General features: G+C 44.6%; 1 protein-coding gene across 1 annotated transcript in view; it reads left to right on the forward strand.

Moving 5' to 3' along the window:
* The window catches only part of adam11 (ADAM metallopeptidase domain 11), a 168,576-nt gene that overhangs the window by 18,300 nt on the left and 128,530 nt on the right, over positions 1-21,746 (forward strand). Inside the window, exon 4 of the mRNA XM_078222950.1 lies at positions 6,756-6,822. Coding sequence (XP_078079076.1) covers positions 6,756-6,822 — 67 coding nt within the window. The remainder of the gene's footprint in view (positions 1-6,755; positions 6,823-21,746) is intronic.

A 21,746-nucleotide genomic window follows, 5' to 3' on the forward strand; every position in this document is an offset into this window, starting at 1 on the left:
CTGTGGTGTATTTTTCTTTATTCTTTGCTATCAAAACCAGAATTCATGTGATCATTCCTGGAATTGATTTTTGAATGCCCTTCTTGCCAGTCTCTGCACAATCTCCCTTAAACTCCAACTAATCCATGTTTCCTCTTAAAGTCCTAATCATCATACTTGACTGTACCAAGGTCAACCCCACTCTATCTTCAAGCACATAGTCTTCAAAAACTTCACCCTCACTTTTAAATTCCTCCTCCTCCAATTAAATTCACTATTATAAGCTCCAGCCATATATCCCAGCTTGCCTTATTAATTCTTCCAACTTTGATGCTTATTTTCCACTTTTAATAACTCATTTTATTGCCTTTCCCATTCGATTGCTGTTCAATATTCTCTTCTCCCATAACAATAACATAACCAGTTGTTCAGAGTCTGCTGATTTCAGAATGGTTACTTCTAAACATTAGTATAAGTCTTTGAAGGCAGAAGTCCCTTCACCAAAATCCCTTTATTTACAAACTCTAACAGCAGTACACAGAGTGCTATCAGTCAGCAGTCTACCTTCGGGAGTGCCAGAGGAACTGCCACAGAGGAAAGGACTCCCTGATTGGCCCATCAATTGACTCCTTAATCAGGGAGTTCATATTCTAATAGGCCAACCTCAATGGCCTGATTGAAGTCATCACAGTTAGAATTGGGCAATGATTGTTATTTTTAATATTAGTTACAAGATCAAATGGGTGGTGCAGTGGTATTGTCGCTGGGCTAGTAATCTGGAGACCCAGGGTGATCCTCTGGGGATCCAGATTCAAATCCCACCATGGCAGATGGTGAAATTTGAATTCAATTAAAAAAAATCTGGAATTAAAAGTCTAACAATGACCATGAAACCGTTGTCGATTGTCAGAAAAACCCATCTGGTTCACTAATGTCCTTTAGGGAAGAAAATCTGCCGTCCTTACCTGGTCTGGCCTACATGTGACTCCAGAGACACAGCAATGTGGTTGACTCTCAACTGCCCTCAGAGATGGGTAATAAATGCTGGCCCGGCCAGCGACGCCCACATCCCATGAACGAACAAAAAAAATGCCCAGCTGTTTGTCACCTTGATATCTTATGTGATAATCTTCTGATCTGAGACTTCCTAGTCAGGGAAGATATTGTCCTACAGAAAGACAGCAGAAGAAAATCCAAGATATTGTCAGTTTGAGCCATTGTCTTGTATCTCCTGGTCGACTGTTCAAGGCTATTGGAATAAGTCAGCAACCTGTCATTACAGTAATGGTATGCAGTCATGGGAAATAACTGATGAAAAAGGCAATCCAAACAATTTTCTTTTTAAATAAAAGCCTCACCATCTGTAACCCCGTCTTCTTAAAAGGGAGTTAAATCATGAGCAATTTTGCTCGGGCTTTCTGTTTTATGGTTCAGTACATGTACATCTGTGCACGCAGCTGGGAAGCTATTCCTTCTGAGTGATATACCCTCTGGTCAATTCACTTTCGCCGTCCCTCTCCTGATCTTAATCTTTTCTCATTGTGTTCTCTGCTCCCAGCACCGTTCAATTCAGTATGCGACCTGACTCTCTTAATTGGTGAGTTTGTGCTGTGGTGAAATGGCCTCTACGCACTATCTCACTGTCTGTCTGTCTCTTTCTTTCTCCAAGAGTAAATTACTGTGATTAAAATGAACAGTTTAATGCAAATTCTTCTAACCAGAGGCTGTCCGTATCTGAGAGTAGAGCATGTTTCAATGTAGAGATGAGCCGTTCAGCCCATCTACTCAGTCGAGGTGCTTTTTTCACATGAACGATTAGTTTAATCTCACTCCTCGTTCTGTTTATTATTCCTCCTTTCAAGCAAATATGATTGATTAACTGTTTCTCCTACTGTCCTCCCTCTCCCCCACCTCTCCTAACCACCCTTGAGATAACTGAAAACCTGTTTGTATAAACTCCCTTTGCCAGCCTTGGGCCCCAGAATATCCCACTCTCCCACTCTCCCACTCTCCCACTCTCCCACTCTCCCACTCTCAGCAGGGGAAAGGGAGGTGAGAGAAACTGCAGGGAAGAGGACTTCAATAGGCACAAGATGTCCAAAAAGGTCCCCACTCCCACCTCCCATCCCACGCGCACACACAGACACAGACAACACAGTCACAGTCTCTCTCACACACACAGACACACACACACAGACACACACACACAGACACACACACACAGACACACACACACAGACACACACACACAGACACACACACACACACACACAGACACACACACACACACAGACACACAGACACACACAGACACACAGACACACACAGACACACAGACACACACAGACACACAGACACACACAGACACACAGACACACACAGACACACACACAGACACACACACAGACACACAGACACACACACACACAGACACACACACACACAGACACACACACACACAGACACACACACACAGTCACAAAACCTGGTGACCTGTCCTGGGTGTCCCCATGGGAAAAATCCCAGTGGCAGCAGCATGAGGAAGGCCAGTTGGCCCACATGATGCCTCCCCTGATGCTGGTACAACTGCAGCAGGGGTGGGAGCTGCAGATGCCTTGCCACCCAGTTTTACCCTCCTCCCACATCCAGCGAACCATACAATTTGGCCAGAGACAGGAAAAATTATAATTGGGATTAGGGAAATGGCAGAGACATTGAACAAGTGTTTTGTATCTGTATTCATGGTAGGAGATGGTGACAAATCAAAGTGCAATTGAAATGACTATTTCGGAATCGTATTATTTGTAAAGAAATAGTCCTGGAGAAATTAGTAGGATGTAAAATTCACAAATCCCTTGGACCTGAAGGCCTGCATTGGAGGGTTTTAAAAAGGGCAGCTACAGAAATAGTGGAATCAATTATTTTGATGATCCAGAATTGTCTAGATTCTGGGTTGGAAGATAGCAAATGTGTAACACTATTGAAGAAAGGGAAGTGTGAGAAAACAGGGAACTGTTAGCCTGACATCGGTATCTGTCATTGAGGTGGTAAGAGCTAAGGCACTGGAAAATAATGATTCAGAAGATTCAGCACAGATTTATAAAGGGGGAATCATGTTTGATAAATTCATTCGAGTTTCAGTGGCTATAACTTGCAGATTGGATAAGGGGAAACCTGTGGATGTAATGCACTTGAGGCAGCATACCTGAGATTATTACTCAAATTAGAGCTAATGGCATTAGTATGGACTGAGGATTGATTAAAGGACAAAACAGTAGGAATAAATGGGTCATTTTCAATTTGGCAGGCTGTGACTAGCGGTGTACCACAAGCTTGGACCTCAGCTACTTACAATGTACATCAGTTATCCAGGTGGGGGGAGCAAGTATAGTGTATTCAAGTTTCCTGACAATATAAAGCTTGATGAAAGAGTAAGCTGTGAGACCATAAGGTATAGGAGTAGAATTAGGCCTTTGGCCCATCGAGTCTGCCCCGCCATTCAATCATGGCTAATATGATTCTCATCCCCATTCTCCTGCCTTCTCTCCGTAACCCTTGATCCCCTTATTGATCAGGAACTTGTCTATCTCTGCTTTAAAGACGCTCAGTGACCTGGCCTCCACAGCTCTCTGTGGCAATGAATTCCACAGATTCACCACCCTCTGACTGAAGAAATTCCTCCTCATCTCAGTTTTAAAGGATTGTCCCTTCACTCTGAGGTCGTGCCCTCGAGTTCTAGTCTCTCCCAATCGTGGCAGCATCCTCTCCATGTCCACTCTATCCAGGCCTCTCAGTATTCCGTAAGTTTCAAAGAGGCTGCGAAAGGATGTGGACAGGTTAAGTGAATGAATAAGCACACATGATAGATGGAGTGTGGGGAACTGTGAAGTGATCCACTTTGGAAGGACAAATGGAAAAGCAGAATATTTTTAAATGGTGAGAGACTGGGAAATGTTGGTGTTCCCAGGAATCTGGGAGATCTTGTACATGGATCTCAGATCACCTGGAATACTGTGGATAATTTTGATTTCCTCCCCAAAGAGAGCATATACTTACCTTTGAGGAAATGCAACAAGCATTCGTTGGATTTGCCCTTGAAATGAGGGGTTGGCCTACCAGGAAAAATTGAGTACAGTAGGCTTATACACTTAGAATTTAGAAAAATGAGAGAAGATCTCACTGAAACATTTAATTCTTAAGATGCTTGATAGGGTAGATGCTGGGAGATATTTTCCCTAGTTGAACAACCTCATACTAAAAGGTCACAGTCTCAGAATACGGGGAGATGGTCCATTCAGGACTGAGATAAGGAGAAACGTCTTCTCCCAAAAGGATTGTGCGTCTTTGGAATTCTCTAATTCATGTTCAGTCATTGAGAATATTCAATTCGCTCACCTGAGGAAAGAGCAGCGCTCCGAAAGCTCGTGATTCCAAATAAACCTGTTGGACTTTAACCTGGTGTTGTGAGACTTCTTACTGTGCCCACCCCAGTCCAACGCCGGCATCTCCACATTGAGAAAATTCAAGACAGAGATCAAGAAGTTTCTGGATAATAAGGGGATTAGAGTTATGGGGAGAGTGCATGAAAGTTGAATTGAGATAGATCAGCCATGAATATCAGATTGTATCAAATGGCTGGGCAAGTTGAAAGGGTCATATGGCCTATTCTTGCTTTTGTTTATGTTCATTTGTTAATATGAATGAGGGAGACGCATGCAATTCTTCCAATTCTCTGACGCTAATAAATCTCAGTGAGCTACTGAAAATTCCTGCCAGGGGTTCACACGCGAGCCAATTCTATCTGCATCCCTTGCTACTTTTTCTACCTCGAGTCCTTTTGATTTAGCTGCTGCCAATCCCCTTCTGATCCGAAGATAACCTGTCTTTGTTTGTGTTGTAGCTATTGGGAAAGGGAAGATCCAATCATTAAAAATAGATACAAAAGGGATAGCTTTCGCCAAAACCACTACAGGATTGAATGGGAGAAACAGAAAGCAGAATAAAACACATTCCACTGTGCTCGTTGCATTGGCAAAATTAGAACACGTCACTAGTGTCTTTCATATACTTGCACTCATTCTAACCACTGTTGTGAAAGCGTGAATCCTGTCTATCTATAATATATCACCAATTCAGGCTTCTATGCTGTTCCTCACTTACTTTATCTGCAATTCAAGAGGTTGACTGAGGATATTGAGAGTAAAATTGAAAGGTTATGTGGATTGTTGTGCATAAGTGCATGCATATGATCTTCCATCACTAACACAGATGACCCAAACCTTTTTTGCACGAATGATTGGATACATAGAATCCCTCCAGTACAGAAAGAGGCCATTCGGCCCATCAGGTCTGCACTGACTGTCCAACAGAGCACCTTACCCAGGCACACCCCCCCCCCCCCCCCCCCCATCTATCCCCATAACCCCACACTAATTCCCCCTAACCTATACATGTTTGGACACTAAGGGGCAATTTAGCATAGCCAATCCACCTAACCTGCACATCTTTGGAGTGTGGGAGGAAACCGGAGCACCCGGAGAAAACCCATGCAGACACAAGGAGAATGTGCAAACTCCGCACAGACGGAATTGAACCCAGGTCCCTGGTACTGTGAGGCAGCAGTGCTAACCACTGTGCCGCCCACGTTCTAATCTTCTTTAAAGGAAGACTATTATGTTTAGTAGGTCAGGAGAGAACAAAGAATTTGCGTTTCACAGAATTGCTTCTACAGGAATTGAGGCACAGGGAGAACTTGAACAATATAAGATTTAACGAACGGTAGAGGGACGTACAAATTACTTGAGTATATTTAAAGCACTGGAAGGATGTTCTGTATTCCTGGAGTGAGATCATTGATACTGCACTCTTGTAATGTCTTTTCACTGTTCGTGTTTGGAGTTTATATTTCCTCTGTGTTCTAAATTAAGTAGCTAACTCTGCTGAGTACAAGATGGAGGTCACCATTCTTAAACTTGACTAGTCTGGCTTCAAGGCACTGCTGCCTCAGTGCCAGGGACCCAGGTTCTATTCCCGCTTGGGTCACTGTCTGTGCGGAGTTTGCACATTCTCCCCGTGTCTGCGTGGGTTTCCTCCGGGTGCTCCGGTTTCCTCCCACAGTCCGAAACGTGCTGGTTAGGTGCATTGGCCATGCTAAATTCTCCCTCCGTGTACCCAAACAGGCGCCGGAGCGTGGCGACCAGGAGATTTTCACAAGAACTTCATTGCGGTGGTAATGTAAGCCTACTTGTGACACTAATAAATAGTGTTCATTTTTCTCATGGGGTAGAAAGAAAATGGCCTCCAAAGCCTTGGCAGTGGTGCAGAGAAGGTCTGCAAGGTTAATTCCCAGTGTTGGAAGGCTAAACTGTGAGGATAAGGCTAGATAAGGCAAATGATAGACAAAACTTGATGAACTACATAAGTGGAATTGGAAGGTTAACCCACAGCCTTATTTTAAGTTGATCGTAGAGCTAAAGGACATGGGTATAAACTAATAAAAGGAAAGTTCGAGCCAAGGTCAGGAAGCATTGTTTCACATTAAAAGTGTAATCAATAGAATTGCCTTCCGGCCAAGGTAATGAAGGTAGAATCACTGCATTGAGTGAAGGGATAGTGCTGTACTGCAGGAACTGTCATTTAACTGTAATTATCTTTGTGATCTTTTGTAACTTTCAATATCCTGAAGTACACTGAGTGTTAAGTTGAGATCTAACCTGCCAGAAATGCAAGTCCATTTGAGTACTCACATTTCCATTTTGTTCTCTTGTCTTCATCAGTGATTTGCTGTCGGCGAGTTACATTGAAAGACATTTCAGTGAGGAAGGAAAGACGACACAGACTTCGGTAAGATAAAATATATTATTGGCTTACATTTTATGAGCAGAATATCAAAATGATAAAATAATACTGACAGTACAAATGCGCACTGATGTGTATGAACAGTTTGGAATAGGAAATAGTAACATTGAGAGAGCAGAACCTATGGCACCAAGCGCACAACATTATGCAGCCATTGGTGGAACGCCCCAAACAATGGCCAGAAAAATAACTTCAAGAACTTTACCTCACAGCAACCAAGAATCCCTTTGACTTAACCTCTTACGACAATTTGTACAGCCCATGGTTGATGAGATGGGACTGGAACCAGGAATAATTAGGCAGACAGAGATGATTATGGCACTGAGGTCAATGACGAAGGCTTTGTCTGCTTCGCCTGAAAGTTTAAACAGGTGGGAGCTCTTATCATTTGACAAAAGAGAAAACTTGGAAGTGAACTGATAAAGGTCTTTAAAATTATGCTTGGGTTGGATGAGATAAATGTTGAGAGACCCAGCAGGCTTGTTGTGTGGGGAGAGTTTCAATGCTGCATGTTAGAGGCTTTGTCTATCGTGCTGCAACACTAGGCTGAATAATTCCTGCGTATGTTCAGATGCAGTGCTGGTGACATCACTGACACAATGTCCCAGGCCATTGCCAACATTAAAGATGGCCAAGATTGAAGAAAGAGAAAAATGAAAATACAAGTATTCAAGTTCCCTTCTGCTACCTCCATTTCCCTTGCCCCTCTCCCCATCAACGTCTTGGCAATTGCCAAGGTTTATTAATGTCAAATACATTAAGAGAAATAGCTGATGGGTATTAATTGTCTTTGGGAGCATATAAATAGGGGACACTGGGTGTGTGAGAGAAAAGCTGTGCGATTGAACAAGGGCAATAAACTCTTAATAAAGAAAAGGTCTGTGTCTTGGTTTCAGCTTCACCAACTGGCTTGGAATCTTTTAACACCCCCACCTCCCATCTCTCTTGACGACCCCTTGCCCTCGCTTCACTGCTTCCTCAAATTTCCCTCCCACTTCCAATGCGCCTCAAGCCTACAGTCCCTCATCGCTGCCTTTGTCCCTACCTTCCACACCCCCTCATACATTCTGACGCAGCGGCTCAGTGGTCGAGGGAGTGACGAGGGCCTGCGGGAGGCAGTGAGGAGAACGGAGGTGTTGGCAAAAGGAGCAGCAAGGTGTCCCAGCGGGGAGAGCAGGAGGGAAGGAGCCAGCGGTGAAGGGAGCAGTGAGGGGCTGTGGCAGGGAAGCAACGAGAGGAACAGGAGGCAGTGGGAGGGAGCAGGGAGAAACTGTACGTGCACTGATGGCTGAAATGGGAGCCGACTTTCCTTCTCCTGTCTGGCAGTGGCAGGAGTTGTAGTCTATATTCTATTTAGTGCTTCAGGTGGATGTTCGGGCCTCCCCGGATATAGGTTGAAATGGACATTAACACCACATAAGATAACACTTCCAGCAGCTGCTTAATTTTGATTCTGCCACTGGCCCATTTTTAAGTGCAAATGGGGCAGTAACAAAACTAAGATCTCGCCAATCATTTCACTTTGGAGAGAGCAGTGTATCTGATCAACCTCCTGCTGGGTTGGAATAATTTATTTTCTAATTCGTGTTATTCCTCACGTTAGTTTAATTATCATTCACCAAAATTGCAAGGAGGTCATTGCAGCAATGTTGCAAAGCCCAATCCTAGACCATAGATGGAATACGTTGCATGTTGAGCCTGAATTCGCTGTTCATAAGGTTTCCTGGTGCAGTCGGTAAGCACACTTTGTACAAAGCTAGTGATTTGAATGAAAATGTCTATAATAAAGAGGATTATTTATCAAGGCAGAAATAGTACCATTCACTCATGAAAGGTGAAAACCCTCGGTTTTCTTGTACATTAAAGACACTAAATAAATTAAAGTTATTGTATAAACATTATTCAGGGAGGATTGCTGCACTCAAGGTACAAGTGGATGTGCTTTCCAACCTGTCCTCTGGTGGTTATTTCTAATTCAGTAAGAGTTTTAACAACATAAAGTCCAACAGGTTTATTTGGTAGCAAATGCCACTAGCTTTCGGAGTGCTGCTCCTTCGTCAGATGGAGTGGATATCTGCTTACAAATAAGGCATACAGAGACACTGACGAATATCTGACAAAGGAGCAGCGCTCCGAAAGCTAATGGCATTTGCTACCAAATAAACCTGTTGGACTTTAACCTGGTGTTGTTAAAACTCTTACTGAGTTTACCCCAGTCCAACGCCGGCATCTCCACATCATGTTATTTCTAATGACATTGACGTTGGTAAAGCCACTTACAATCGGAAGAAATCTTCATGGAACTCTTTGCTTCACATAAGGACCAGTTTAAATCATCTCTCACTTTCAGATGTTGCCGTGTTTTAAGACGGTGTGTTTCTCTAGTACTTCATTTTTGTTTATTCATCCATGTGGGTGATAGTCCATTGCTAATTACCCTTGACAAGGTAGTGGTGAGCCACATTCTTGAAACGTTGCAGTCCATGTGTGGTAGGCACACCCACAGTGCTGTTAGGAAAGGTGTTCCAGGATTTGATAACAGTTTTTGTCTGATTCCTTGTTTGAGGGCAGAGTAGAAAATAAAGAAACAGCATTTATGTAGCACTGTTCACCTTCATTCCCACTTGAAATGCTTCATTGTCAATGAATCACTTTTAAAATGTGTAATCTGTCTTGTTTTACAATCAAGAAAATTTTGCATACCAAGGTCCCAGAAATGTGGTGATTGGTCATTTTTGGTGATGTTTGTTTTTCAAGGTGCAAATACTGCACTTTGAAAAAACTTAACCAGCCTGAATCCTTTCGCTCCAGAAAGATCTGCCTTGGTGGAATTCGGACCCGGGTTCCCAGAACATTAACTGAGTTTCTGGAATAATAGTCTAGCGATACAACAAGGCAATCACCTCCCCTATTTCTTGACAAACTAGTTTAAAAAACCATCTTGCACGCAGTCCAGGAATTCATCCGTCAGTGTTATTGCTAATTTGCCTGATCGACATGTGGATTAAAGTCACCCGTGATGAATGTAGCACCCTTGTTGCCTACATCTGTAATTTCTCAAGTCTCCTTTGGCTGCATCTTCCAGAATCTCCACCACCTAGAAGAACTACAACAGCAACCACGTGGGAATACCAACACCTGCCAGTTATCCTCCCAAGCCACACATCGCCCTGACTCAATTAGAAATACATCATTTATTCCTTTATCGTTCTAGAACACATTCCCTAACTGGACTGTAGGAGTACCTACATTGCACACCCTACTGTGGTTCAACAAGACAGCTCACCACCACCTAAACAAGAGAATGGCAGTAAATGCTGGTCTTGCCAGTAACATCCACATTCTATGAACAAATAAAAAATAGGATCGCTATGCATTTCCTCTGAGGAACATTTATAGTAAAATCCAGTATATATGTCGCATTATACTGCCTGTTTAAATGATCTCAGAACTGAGGGGAATGAATAATTCACCAAAGTAACTTTTACAATCAATATGCACCAGCTGTATATTTTAAAAAATATTTCTGATTATGACGCAGTTTCAATGGTGCCGCCTCTTTGCTCTGTAGAGCTGAGTACGAATTCTAATCATACATTCAGAGAGCTTTTCGGTTTTATTGAATGTGAGTTGGGCTGTTCTGAGGCCACTGCACATTTTTGAAATAGAACAGAATCCAATTAAAAAAGATTTGAGTGTGTATGCGTGAGAGCGAGCGAGAGGATTCGAATTGCAATTTTCCCCAGAAATTCAACAAGCCTTTGTTCAAATCAAATGTTTTCCTGGTCACAAAGAACAAAGAGAATTACAGCACAGGAGCAGGCCCTTCGGCCCTCCAAGCCTGCACTGACCATGCTGTCCAACTGAACTGAAACCCCCTACCCTTCCAGGGACCATATCCCTCCATTCCCACCCTATTCATGCATTTGTCAAGACGCCCGTTAAAAGTCACTATCGTATCTGTTTCCACTACCTCCCCCGGCAGCAAGTTCCAGGGACCCACCACCTTCTGTGTAAAAATCTTTGAAAATTTTTTCTTGACATAGGTGCATTATGGAGATTCTGTATCATAGAATCATTACAGTGCAGAAGGAGGCCATTCAGCCCATCGAGACTACACCGACAACAATCCTACCAAGGCCCTATCCCTTTAGCCCTGCGTATTTACTTGCTAATCCTCTGATACTAAGGGACAATTTAGCAAGGCCAAACAACCTAACCCGCACATCTTTGGACTGTGGGAGGAAACCAGTGCACCCAGAGGAAACCCACACAGATACGGGGAGAACGTGCAGACTCTGCACAGACAGTGGAATTGAACTTGGGTCCTGGCGCTGTGAGGCAGCAACGCTAACCACTGTGCCATTGTACCGCCCTTCTGTAGATGATCAGGTCAAAAAGCAGATTCTACTGGTACACATAAGCCAGTTTGGCAGCATTTTGTTCTGATATATTGTTATATTGTGGCACCGTTATCCTGGATAATCCATTTGGATTGCTTTAGAATTGAAGGATGAAAAATACTTATTTGAGGATATGGAAAAGGAATTGATTTATGAAATTGGTTAAGAAATTGTGCAGCAGGAGAATACTTTACTGTTTGTGGTTGAAGCTGTACTAGCTTGATGTAGGTGAGTATGGTTAATATTCCTCCACCCCTCTTGAGATCTCTGCGTTCCTCCAATTCTAGCCTCTTGCATGCCAGATGGTGAAGGATGGAACTGGAGCCTGGACTTTGCATACTTTAAAGAGCTTTTATTTACAGAAACCAAACTGCATCTCAATTACCACTGTAGGACCAGCCGTGGATCATTGCGACGTGACAAACTGCATGAGCAGAAAGAGAGTATTGACACTCATTCTTGCTGTAATTGCAACTTTGTACAGTGTTGCCTTGAAGGCATTTTCTGAAGAATAGAATATTGTGAAGATTTAAAAAAGTGGTACAATGTTATCGTAAGAGAGAAAATCAAGCTCTGTGTCTACAATAAAGGTAATTAATCACTGTCCTCACTAGAGTATACAAAATATTAACTGGTCCAGATGGTAATTATGGAATATTGCTTCAGTGTAATCTTGTAAAGCAGGATCATACATTAATTTAAATTTGTGGAAGCATTATTTAAAGCAGAACCTCCTGCCCAGATTTCACCTGCATAATTGCAGTAATTAGAGTTCTTTCAAAAAGAATAATGACTGATTTGTGAAACACCTTCGGACATGGAAGGTGCTATATAAATGCACATTTTCTTCCATGATGGTTATAATGTAATGGCAAATACAGTAGAAGTAAAATCATCAGACGCATTCATAAGTGCAGCAGCATGAGCTATGAAAAGAATGGGTTTCAGTGGCTTGAATGGGATTTTCTCATCCTTCACTTTATCCCCTGTGTTATTAATTAGAAAATTAAATTAGATTCTGGTTCATTGAGTCTGATCATAAACTCATAGAATCCTGCAGTACAGAAGGAGGCTATTTGGCCCACCGAGTCTGCACCGACCACAATCCGACCAAGATCCTATCCCCATAATCCCATGCATTTACCCTAGCTAGTCCCCCTGACACTAAGGGGCAATTTAGCATAGCCAACCCACCTAACCCATGCATCTTTGGACTGTGGGAGGAAACCGGAGCACCCGGAGGAAACCCACACAGACACGGGGAGAATGTGCAAACTCCACACAGACAGTGACCCAAGCTAGGAATTGAACCCGGGTCCCTGGCGCTGTGAGGCAGCAGTGCTAATCACTGTGCCACTGTGCCACCGATCCACAAAAAGGGAGTCAATGCTACATGTTCAGTGTTGATTTAAATGAGCTGTAGATCAGTTTCTTGCAGACTTTTGACTTCCTATCAAAAGATCGGGCCCTTCAAATTAAGAATCTGTAAAGTGTCTCTCTCCTATTTTAGTGTTTCTTCCCTGTGATGTACATAAGGAAAGTAGATAGCCATGTTACTGACAATAACAAATCTACTAATTGCACTGGCAAAGGGAGGATTTAGATCACCTTTTGCTTGCTTTTGTCTCATCTGATCCAGGATAGTTTCCTCCCCATTCAGTCCAATCCAGCCCATCACATAAGTTCCACTTCAGATTTTATCATGTACTGAGTGCTGGTATTATGTGCTGTTGGCTCTGTTTTAGTGTAGTCTTTATAGAAAGATGGTCAAATGAGTTTTACTTTTAATCTACGGAAATTCAAGCATCACCTTTTGTGGGTTTTTCTTGGTGTAAATAACTAATACCTTGGAGGAAGTCACCCATTCTCTTTCAGTTCCTTGGTGATTTTGTTCTTTCATGGGGTGTGGCCATTGCTGGCAAGGCTAGCGTTTGTTAGCCATTGAACTGAGTGTCTTGCTAGGCCACACACACACTCTCACTCTCTCTCTCTCTCCTCTCCTCTCCTCTCTCTCTCTCTTTTCCCCGGTACATGATGTTGTAGTTATAGGTGGAGAGTTCAATTCTCCACCGCAAGATCTTGTCATTCTTGATCTTGCCCCTCTGCGTGTTGTTAAACATGAACGCCATGGACCGCTGGTCCGTGATCAGGGTGAACCGTTTTCCCGCCAAGTAATGGCGCCAGTGTCTGACAGCCTCCACAATGGCCTGGGCCTCCTTTTCCACCGCTGAATGCCGAATTTCGGGGCCTTGGAGGGTGCGGGAAAAAAATGCGACGCCACTGCCCGCCTGGTTAAGTGTGGCGGCCAGGGCAAAATCAGATGAATCGCTTTCCACCTGAAAGGGGATGGACTCGTCTACCGCGTGCATCGTAGCTTTCGTGATGTCGTCTTTCAATTTCTCGAAGGCCAATCGGGCCTCTGGCGTTAGGGGAAAAGTCGTGGACTTAATGAGCGGACGGGCTTTGTCCGCGTAGTTGGGAACCCACTGCGCATAATAAGAAAAGAAGCCCAAGCATCTTCTCAGTGCTTTTGCACAAGCAGTCAAGGGAAGTTCAACAAGGGGGAGCATACGGTCTGGATCAGGGCCAATGACCCCGTTTTCCACCACGTATCCTAGGATGGCTAAACGGCGCGTACGAAACACACACTTCTCCCTGTTGTAGGTCAGGTTCAGGCGAGATGCAGTGCGTAAGAAGTTCAGGAGGTTTGTGTCGTGGTCCTGCTGGTCATGGCCGCAGATGGTGACATTATCCAGGTACGGGAAGGTAGCCCGCAGCCTGTTCTGGTCCACCATTCGGTCCATAGCACGCTGGAAGACTGAGACCCCATTGATGACACCAAAGGGAACCCTGAGAAAATGATACAAGCGACCATCCGCCTCAAAAGCCGTGTATTGTCGGTCCTCTGGGCGAATGGGGAGTTTGTGGTAGGCGGACTTGAGGTCTATGGTGGAGAACACCCGGTACTGCGCAATCTGATTGACCATATCAGATATGCGCGGGAGAGGATACGCATCCAGCTGCGTATATCGGTTAATGGTCTGACTAGTCAATGACCATCTGGGATTTGTTCCCGCTCTTGACCACCACAACCTGTGCTCTCCACGGACTAACACTGGGTTGTATGATCCCTTCTTTGAGGAGCCGCTGAACCTCCGATCTAATGAAGATCCGATCCTCAGTGCTGTAACGCCTACTTTTAGTCGCGATGGGCTTGCAGCCTGGCACCAGATTCTGAAACAAGGAAGGTGTGGTGATCTTCAGCGTCGAGAGGCTGCAGGCGGGGCGCGTTGGGCAATTTGGAGGCTGCTGCTGTTTTCCCACTGCCAATGAAGGGAGTGGCCCACCGTACTGTAGGATTACACTCCTCAAGTGGACCATGAAGTTTAGTCCGAGAAGTATTGGTGCGCAAAGATACGGCAACACAAGGAGCTTGAAGCGCTCGTAAACTGTGCCTTGTACTTTCAAGGTTACCACGCAACTCCCTAGCACGGCAACAGACCGGGACCTTGATGCCATAGAGATTGTCTGTTTGGCAGGTTGAATCTGGAGTCCACACCGCTTCACAGTGTCTGGGTGGATAAAGCTCTCAGTGCTCCCGCTGTCAAACAGACAATAAATCACATGATTATTTACCTGGATATCCATCATTGAACGGTCGAGTCTATGAGGCTTGGCCTGGTCCAGGATGATCGACGCCACCGTTGGTTCATGAACGCCACTGCAGGCAGCTGAAATCGATGCGGAGGACCCCTGCTGGTCGTTCGTGGTCAGTGTCGACCAACATGGCTGCCCCCATGAATCGCACGTGGGTGAGGGCGCCAAACTAAGCGACCCCTGGTGGTCATACTCCTCCAACTCCGTCGACCGTAATGGCGTCGTCCTGGTCTCGCACGTGGACGAACTCCGCGACGACTTCGACAATGATGATGATCCAAGCTCCGAAGAATCGCAGGCCGCACTGCCGTTCCTGGGTTTCGATCGGCACACTTTTGCATAATGCCCTTTTTTACCGCATGCGGTGCACAACACAGCTTTAGCGGGACACTTTTGCCGGGTATGTTTTGCTCCTCCGCAGAAGTAGCACCGCGGGCCGCACGGGGCTGCAGCCGTCGTCTGGCCCGAATGGGAGCACGCCATTACACAGCATTTCGAACCCGAGGGGCGAGGAGGGATTTGCGACTGCTCCTGCCACGTTGTCTCCACGTGGTCCTCTGGATATAAAACTAAACTCTTTGAAGCCGACTCGAGCATCTCTGCTAACTCGATGGCCTGGGTAAGATTAAGGTTACCCTTCTCCAACAGCTTAAGTCGAATGTACGACGATCCGACCCCGGCCACAAACGCATCTCGGGCGAGGTCGTACATGCTCTGCTCAGCCAACACAGCTTTGCAGTCACAGCCCCTGGCTAGCTGTAGGAGCTCATTGGCATAGTCCTCCATCGTTTCGCCAGACTGCCGTCGTCGAGTGGCTAGGAGGTAACGAGCGTGTATCTCGTTAGGTGGTTTTGTATAGCGCTTCTTTAGAAGCTCGAGGGCCTTAGGGTAATTAGTGGCCGCATGGATCGCGAGGTAGACTGTGTCGCTTACCCTCGCATGGAGGACCCGGAGTCTGTCATCATCTGTGGTGACCGCTGCGGAGGCTGCCAGGTAGTCTTCGAAACACTTCAGCCAGTGGTCGAAGGTGTTAGAAGCGCCCACCGCACGTGGATCTAGCGTCAGGCGTTCCGGCTTGAGAATTTGCTCCATACTCCTTTCTTTTTCCGACGAGAGTTTAACGACAGTAAATAAAATTGATGCGCTTATTCAGACACGAGGCTCGAAGCTCAGTAAATGAAGGCTTTTATTTACTGTTAATGAAGCTACCAGAACTTTTATACGCTATCCCAGACTGAAGGGGTCCCGGCCAGAGCAGGGACTCTTATACCTCTCCCAGGAGGCGGAGCCCGACTGGGATGTGCCACAACACTACAATACAAAGGTGTAACAACCCCACCCTAACCCCAACAGCAACAATAGCACAATCCAACAGTAACGTATGTACATCCTTGTAGTCCTGGCCAGCCCCTGGCTCAGCACTATCCAGTGGGAACCAACGATGGTTCACCACACCGATATCGAAAACAGTTCCACCTTATTTATTATTAAAGAAAAATCATAATTTAGAACACTTGTATCAAATCTCCTTTTAACCTCCTCTGCTCTAAGGAAAACTACTCCAAAATTCCAGTTCTGTGGCATCATCCTCTTGTCCAAGTATGGTCGTGGCCAAAGACTCTGCAGTTTCCATCCTTGCTTCCTTGCTAACCCAGATTACATTCCACCTTCTTTGAGGACCATCAACCTTTTAAGTACATCATCATTATCTATTTTTATCCTGTTCAATATCACCTCTTCCTCTTATATTGCTACATTTGCAGAATCCTCTTCACTAATGAAGCCAGATGCATAACACTCATTCAGCACCTCGTTCCCTCAGCCTTCATAAGAAGATCTCCTTTTTGCCTCCTCAACAGCCCCACATTTCCTTTGACTAATCATTTACTATTTATTTGTTTATATAAGACCTTTGTTTCCCATTGTTATGTCAGCTAATTAATCTCTTCCCATACTCTCTTCCCCTCTATATCTTTTTTATCTCCTCTGTGCTTCCTATATTAGGCTTCATTTCTGACTGTTTCATGAAGCTTTTAGTTGTCCTAAGCTACTTTTCCGTCTTTTAATCTTTATGCCTTTAATTCAGTAACTCTAGTTTTGGTATTCCCCTATGTAAGAGGGAAAACTACTCTGTACTCTAGCCATCTTTCAAAGGCCTCCATCTGTTTTGCCTACCAACCTTTGATTGCAAGAGTGATCTTGTGGTGTAGTGAGTAGCTTCCCTGCCTTGGAGCCAGAAGCTTCAGGCTTGAATGCCACTCCAGGACTGCATGGCCACAGAAGTTGTGTTGATAGCACAACCAAACAGGTTGATTTATCAGCTTGCCAATCCTTTCAACATGCCCAGGGCAGGTGATAAGTGTGGGAAAGACTCCCGGCCAGCCGTGCTTGATGTGGAGTGGCACCCCTCAAGCTTTGGCTTCATGCTAGCAACCTGCTCCGGAAAAACAAGAAACAAAGGTGAGTGAGCACTCCAGATGCTTCATGCATCTCTGGATACCGGTGGTCTTTTAAGTCACTGATTCCAGTCAAGTGAGATCCCCTTTGAATTCTCTGAACTTAGCCCTCCTCTGGTTAAGTATTCTTGTGTTTGATTTTAGGTGACCTTTTCCATATCTGTTTTAAATCTGTTGGTATTACCATCATTGTTCCGCCGATGGTCTCTTACTGAAACATTTTCCCCTTTCCCCACTTAATTCAGCAGAAATAGACCCAAAACTCTTTTCATTTGGCGCGTGTCAAAAGATCCTTGAAGGCAGGTAGATAAGGTGTTAAGAAGGCATGTGGAACACTTGCCTTTATTAGCCAGGACACAATATAAGAGCAGGGAGGTTATGATGGAGCTGTACAAAATGCTTGTTAGGCCACAGCTAGAATACTGTGTATAGTTCTGGCCGCCACACTATAGGAAGGATGTGGTTGCACTGGAAAGGGTGCAGTGGAGATTCACCACAATGTTGCCCGAACAGGAGCATTTCAGCTATAAAGAGAGGCTGGGCTTGTTTTCCTTGGTGCAAAGAAGGCTGAGGGGGAACCTAACTGAGGTGTACAAAATTATGAGGGCCGTAGATAAGAAGCAAGTTTTCCTTTTCTAGAGGGGTCAATAACCATGGGGCATAGATTTAAGGTAAGAGGCAGGGGACTTGGGGGGGATTCGAGGAAAAACCTTTTCACCCAGAGGGTGGTGGGAATCTGGAACTCAGTGCCTGAAAGAGTGGTAGATGCGGGAACCCTCAACATTTAAGGAGCATTTTAGATGAGCACTTGAAGCACCATAGCATACAAGGCTATCGGCCAAGTGCTGGAAAATGGGATTCGAATAGATAGGTGTTTGATTGCCAGTGCAGACATGATGGGCAAAAGGGCCTCTTTCTATGCTGAGGGCCGGTGACTCTATGATTTCTATCGAGTGCTAGAATAGTTCCTTGACTATTGTCATTTTTTGCAGATTTTTAAAATTCAATTTCAAAGCTTGTCATTAAACGAGAAAGGAAGGTTGCGAGTGAGAGAGTGGCTATTTAACAGAGAAATGGTCTTTACTTATATTCAGTCCAAAGGTGAAGGAGAGTCTCCCTCAACATGGAAGCGGTTCCCAAATCTTCGAAATGTGTGGGCTTCAAACTGAATTCTTGAGAGGCAAAGATTTGGGATGATTGATTGCAGTTAACCAATCAATGATGGCTGGTGAAAGGTTTCTAAGTGGAAAAGAATTGCTTTTCTCGAGGGGGAGTGATTTAGAAACAAAATATTTAAACATTCGATGAAATGTGCTTATTAAATCAATGGAGAAAAGTGACCAATAAACACACTAATCTTATTCAATCGGCCTTCCATGTTTAATGGAGCTGGAATGCAATAAGTGGATTGACTTTTGAAAGGTTCTGGGGGGGGGGGCTTTAGCTGGAAGATTGATGTCAGGAAAGATGTTGCTGACTTTTATACAATAACCTTTAGACGATGTTTTTGGAAGGATATGAAATATACTTAGCGATGGATTGTAATTCAGAGCACATTTGGAATTTTGCCCAGATAAACTCCCATCAGTTCATTTTTGGCAAACTCGACAGTAACTTCTGAAGTGTGGGAAAGGATAGTTTCAGTCCTGATTCTGTCCAGGATTGCAGGAGATGTGACAAATATAAGTGCGCAGTTTACAAAGTATTAAACATGAATGGTTGAAAAGATTCACAGAAGTGAAGTGGATCTTATTAATTGTCCCTTTGCATCTTTTCCAAGATATATTATCGTTAACATAATTGACCCCCATCACATTTTTTAAAAAATGCTTGGATGACGGGTCGAATCTAACCAAAACATAGCAAAGGGTCTGGCTGAAAACCGGCAAGTCTCTCTCCAGAGACACAGGCAACTTTTCTCGCCAGATCATCACCAGCATCTTCCTCTTTCTCTCTCTTTCCCCCGTTGTTGTTTCCACTCCCCATGAGGCATGAGGCTCCCCCTACTGTTTGCCCTGGCATTGCCCCCTCCGGTTGGTCATCAGTAGATTCATAATTCCAAATATTTTTTATTGAATTCAAATTCCACCATCCGCCGTGGCGGGATTCGAACCCGGGTCCCCAGGACATTAGCTGAGTTTCTGGATTAATAGTCCAGCGATAATACCACCAGGCCATTGCCTCCCGTTAGTCCCCAGGAAGTTCTTGTGGCCCCTCCCCCGGTGGGTGGCCCCACCCGTGGCAGCTACCAGCTTCAGTTCTGAGCTCACACTGAAGTCTTAACTTCGATCTAGTGGCAGAAGTTGGTCAGTATTTTATTTTGCAGGTTATTTCAGCAAGGAATGCATAGTGCTGCACATGTATAGTGCAGCATTTAAACTTGTACAATGGTTTTCCAGGCCAGAAATGGCCAAAGGAACCCAAGTCTGGCTTTAACATTGATTCCTATGAGATTCCATGATTCACATTAAGTTGTTTCACTTAAAGTCTTGATTTTCAGGAATGCAATTGCAACTTTTACCGTCTCTCTTATTACTGGAAAGAGAGGCGCGTTGCCAGAGCTTTTCATCTTGCATTCATCAGGACAAACACAAGAATACCAAATTTCAAACTATCACATCAATTTATACTCTCAGAAAAGGGTGCTGATTGGTCAGTAAGTCGTGAGATCAATCCGAGTTGGACTTTCCAACCAATCAGCAACCTTTTCCCTTTTTGTATAAATAGTGATCATTTGAAATTTGGTATTCTTGCATTTGTCCTGTGAGTGCAAGACAAAACGTCACTCTTTTCAGAAATATTCAGAAGCTATTATATAGTTTATTAACAGGAAGCACATAGCATTGTTCAGTTGTTAAGTAGAGCAGTGGTTGCTAGCACAAATAAAAATTAATACAGCAGCTTATATGAGGACTGCATTTGCCAGTCACTTTGCAGTTAGATGTGTAAATTAGGAAGGAGGTAAAGGACACTGTCCACATTGTGTAGCTTTAAGTCATCTTAAAAGTTATTTCTTAGGCTTGGTCATGATTTTTAATTTTATTAGTGTCACAATTTTTAATTTTAATCTAATTGTATTTATTAGTGTCAAAAGTAGGCTTACATTAACACTGCAATGAAGTTACTGTGAAAATCCCTTAGTCGCCACACTCCGGCACCTGTTCGGGTACACTGAGGGAGAATTTACCATGGCCAATGCACCTAACCTGCATGTCCTTCTGACTTGTGGGGGGAAATCCACGCAGACGCAACGCGAACGTGCAGATTCCGCGCAGACAGTGACCCAAGCCGGGAATCGAACCCGGAACCCTGGCAGTGTGAGGCAGCAGTGCTAACCACTGTGCTACTGTGCCACCCTTGCCAAGTATCCATCAGAGGAGCAAAACATTTGCCATTTGAGGAAAAATCTTGGATGTGCCACAATGAAGGCAGGCATTACCTTCTCGGGTGGTACATTTCATACCCGGAATGATGCAGCATGAAGACTGAGGTTATCCCAGATGTAAGTCCTGTCCCCTCAGTGGTAGCTGACTTCAGTTGTGGTGGCTCCATGTCCCTTGGTTTGTGGGGCCCTGCGCTCACCCTCATTTCTGCGACCCCTTCCCCCACAATGAAACACCCCATGTCCTTGGCTGCCCCAACCAATGGGGGACCCCACGCCGAACAGTGCACGGTGCCTCCAATCAGAGCCTGATTACCCTGCATTTGCTGATAGGCTCATTTTGAGCCTATCAACAGGCAATGCAGAGTGAAACCAGAATCTGATTGGTGACTCTGAAAGAGCGGGAAAACACTGGTCCGAACGTTACGAATGGTTAACTTGAGGCACGAGTGCGCGAGGAAGAAAGAGGCGACTAGGTGAGGGGGGGGGAGGAAAAGGCAGCCAAGGACATGGGGTGTTTCATTGTGGGGGAAGGGGTTGCAGAAATGACGGTGAGCGCAGGGCCCCACAAACCAAGGGACATGGAGCCACCACAACTGAAGTCAGCTACCACTGAGGGGACAGGACTTACATCTGGGATAACCTCAGTCTTTGATACCAGCCAAGCAAGCACTGGTTCTGTGAGCGGGCTGTAAGGAAATGTGTGGCCTCATTAAACTCATCCTATTGTTGGATAAAACATTTCAGCTGCTTAGACTATCCTGCAGTATCATTGGCAGGAACATTTGCTTCACAAAACATGTTGCTTTGTTTCCTTCCTCTTTGGGTCTCTGCATCATTTCCTGGCAGCGAGACCGGTGCCCCGACACGCGAGAAACACCTGAACTCCCACCTAATCCCATCTGCCCACTCACTGTCACCCCACAGAACACAAAGGCGGAAGCAACAAAAATACACAAATTGGTCACTGCTTTAATGTTTTTTAACTTGTTAAAAAAACACCTCACACAC

This window comes from Mustelus asterias, chromosome 11 (genome assembly GCF_964213995.1).
Source record: "Mustelus asterias chromosome 11, sMusAst1.hap1.1, whole genome shotgun sequence".
Classification (NCBI taxonomy): Eukaryota; Metazoa; Chordata; class Chondrichthyes; order Carcharhiniformes; family Triakidae; genus Mustelus; species Mustelus asterias.